Source organism: Crocodylus porosus, unplaced genomic scaffold, assembly GCF_001723895.1.
Source record: "Crocodylus porosus isolate Cpor-Errol unplaced genomic scaffold, CroPor_comp1, whole genome shotgun sequence".
Taxonomy (NCBI): domain Eukaryota; kingdom Metazoa; phylum Chordata; order Crocodylia; family Crocodylidae; genus Crocodylus; species Crocodylus porosus.
The window spans coordinates 136,037-137,530 of NW_017728895.1; the positions used below are offsets into that span (position 1 = coordinate 136,037).

The 1,494-nt window shown below is 60.7% G+C and overlaps 1 protein-coding gene across 1 annotated transcript in view; it reads left to right on the top strand.

Annotated features, from left to right (window-relative positions):
• The window catches only part of LOC109324490 (dedicator of cytokinesis protein 2-like), a 106,070-nt gene that overhangs the window by 59,755 nt on the left and 44,821 nt on the right, over nt 1-1,494 (top strand). Inside the window, exon 26 of the mRNA XM_019556497.1 lies at nt 347-474. Within this exon, the coding sequence (XP_019412042.1) occupies nt 347-474 (128 nt within the window). The remainder of the gene's footprint in view (nt 1-346; nt 475-1,494) is intronic.

Consider the following 1,494-nt stretch of genomic DNA (forward strand, 5'->3'; position numbering starts at 1 on the left):
CAGGGCGGCTAGGGTCTGGGACTGACTTCCAAGCAAAGTGGTGCAGGCTCCTACCCTGGGGGGTTTTAAGAGAAGGCTAGACAATCACCTTGCTGGGGTCGTTTGACCCCAGTACTCTTTCCTACCATGGCAGGGGGTTGGACTCGATGATCTTCTCAGGTCCCTTCTGACCAACTATGAAACAATGAAACTATGAAGACAGGGGTCGTTAATGCCGGTAGCTTAGAGGCCATTGGGTAGGTTACAACGAGCCATGGAGTGGATGGGCCATGGAGCAGGACCCAAAGTGGGGTGCGAGCATACCAGTGCCCCGGCTGCACCCACCCACCCATCTCTGTCTCTGCAGAGTGCCGGGAGCTGCTCCTACACACGACAGTCCCCATTCTGGAGGAGATGATCCAGAGGGGGGAGGAGGAGGAGGCCTGCATCGACCTGCTCAGCAACACCCTGGAGGTGCTCTACAAAGCCGAGAAGGTAAAGCCTGCGCCGGTGGTGGGGCCCGCTCAGCCATGCCCAGCCTGGGCAGCCCATGCCGGGGAAGGCCCTGGGCACATGGGACGGGACCGGGCTTGGGCACCACGTCCCAGCCCCTCCGCTCCACCCGGGCAGGGGCTGCTCCACGGCGTGGCTGCCCACAGCTGGCCCGCTCTGCCTGCCAGGAGCCATCTGGTTTCCCGTGGGATCTCTCTGTGGCTGCTCATCTCCAGCTGCAAACTGGGAACTGGAGCAAACGCCAGGGGTAAGAGGAGCCCTTTGAACTAGCCACCAGTCGGGCATGAGAGCAGACAGGATGAGCGTGGGGCCGTGCCAGGCAGGGCGCCGGGGCTCAGCTGTGGGCTGACTCGCCCATGCTCATAGGCTCTTTCTAGTCCACCTGGGTGAAACATCTGGAAACGGGACAAATCAAAGCCCAGTTCAGCAACACAGGAATAACCGGCAGCAGGGAACCGAGAGTCAGCCCCTCGGCCAAAGGCCAAGCACAGGGAGCTGGTGTCCGTGATCCTTCAACACCAGCTCCTGTTCGAGACCTGAGCATCCCAGTGCGGCATCAGTCATTGAACAGATGGGCCCATGGGCCTGGCTCCTGCCCCTGGCACATGGCTGGAAACTGCAGTAAGAGACAGGCACGTCCATCACAGTGGCTGGGCAGGGGCTGGCTCGGCTTGAGTCGGGCAGTCCCTCCTGTGGCAGAAAGCCACTTTGGTTTCTCCCCAAAATCTCTGCCCTGCGACAATGTGATTAGATGGGCCAGCACAGAGGATTCACACCTCAGCCTGTCTCTTCAGGTAACCTGAGCTGGCTGCAGTCCTGAGGGGGGAACCTGTTCCCTCTGCCTACGTGACTGCACCTGGGGACGAACAACCGGCACCATACCTACAGGCTGGGGAACTCCCCTCTTGTCAGGACAGAGGCGGAAAGGGATCTGGAGGTCATCACTGAGTCCAAGATGAACATGGGCCGGCAGTGTGGGGACGCGGTCAGGAAGGCCAACCG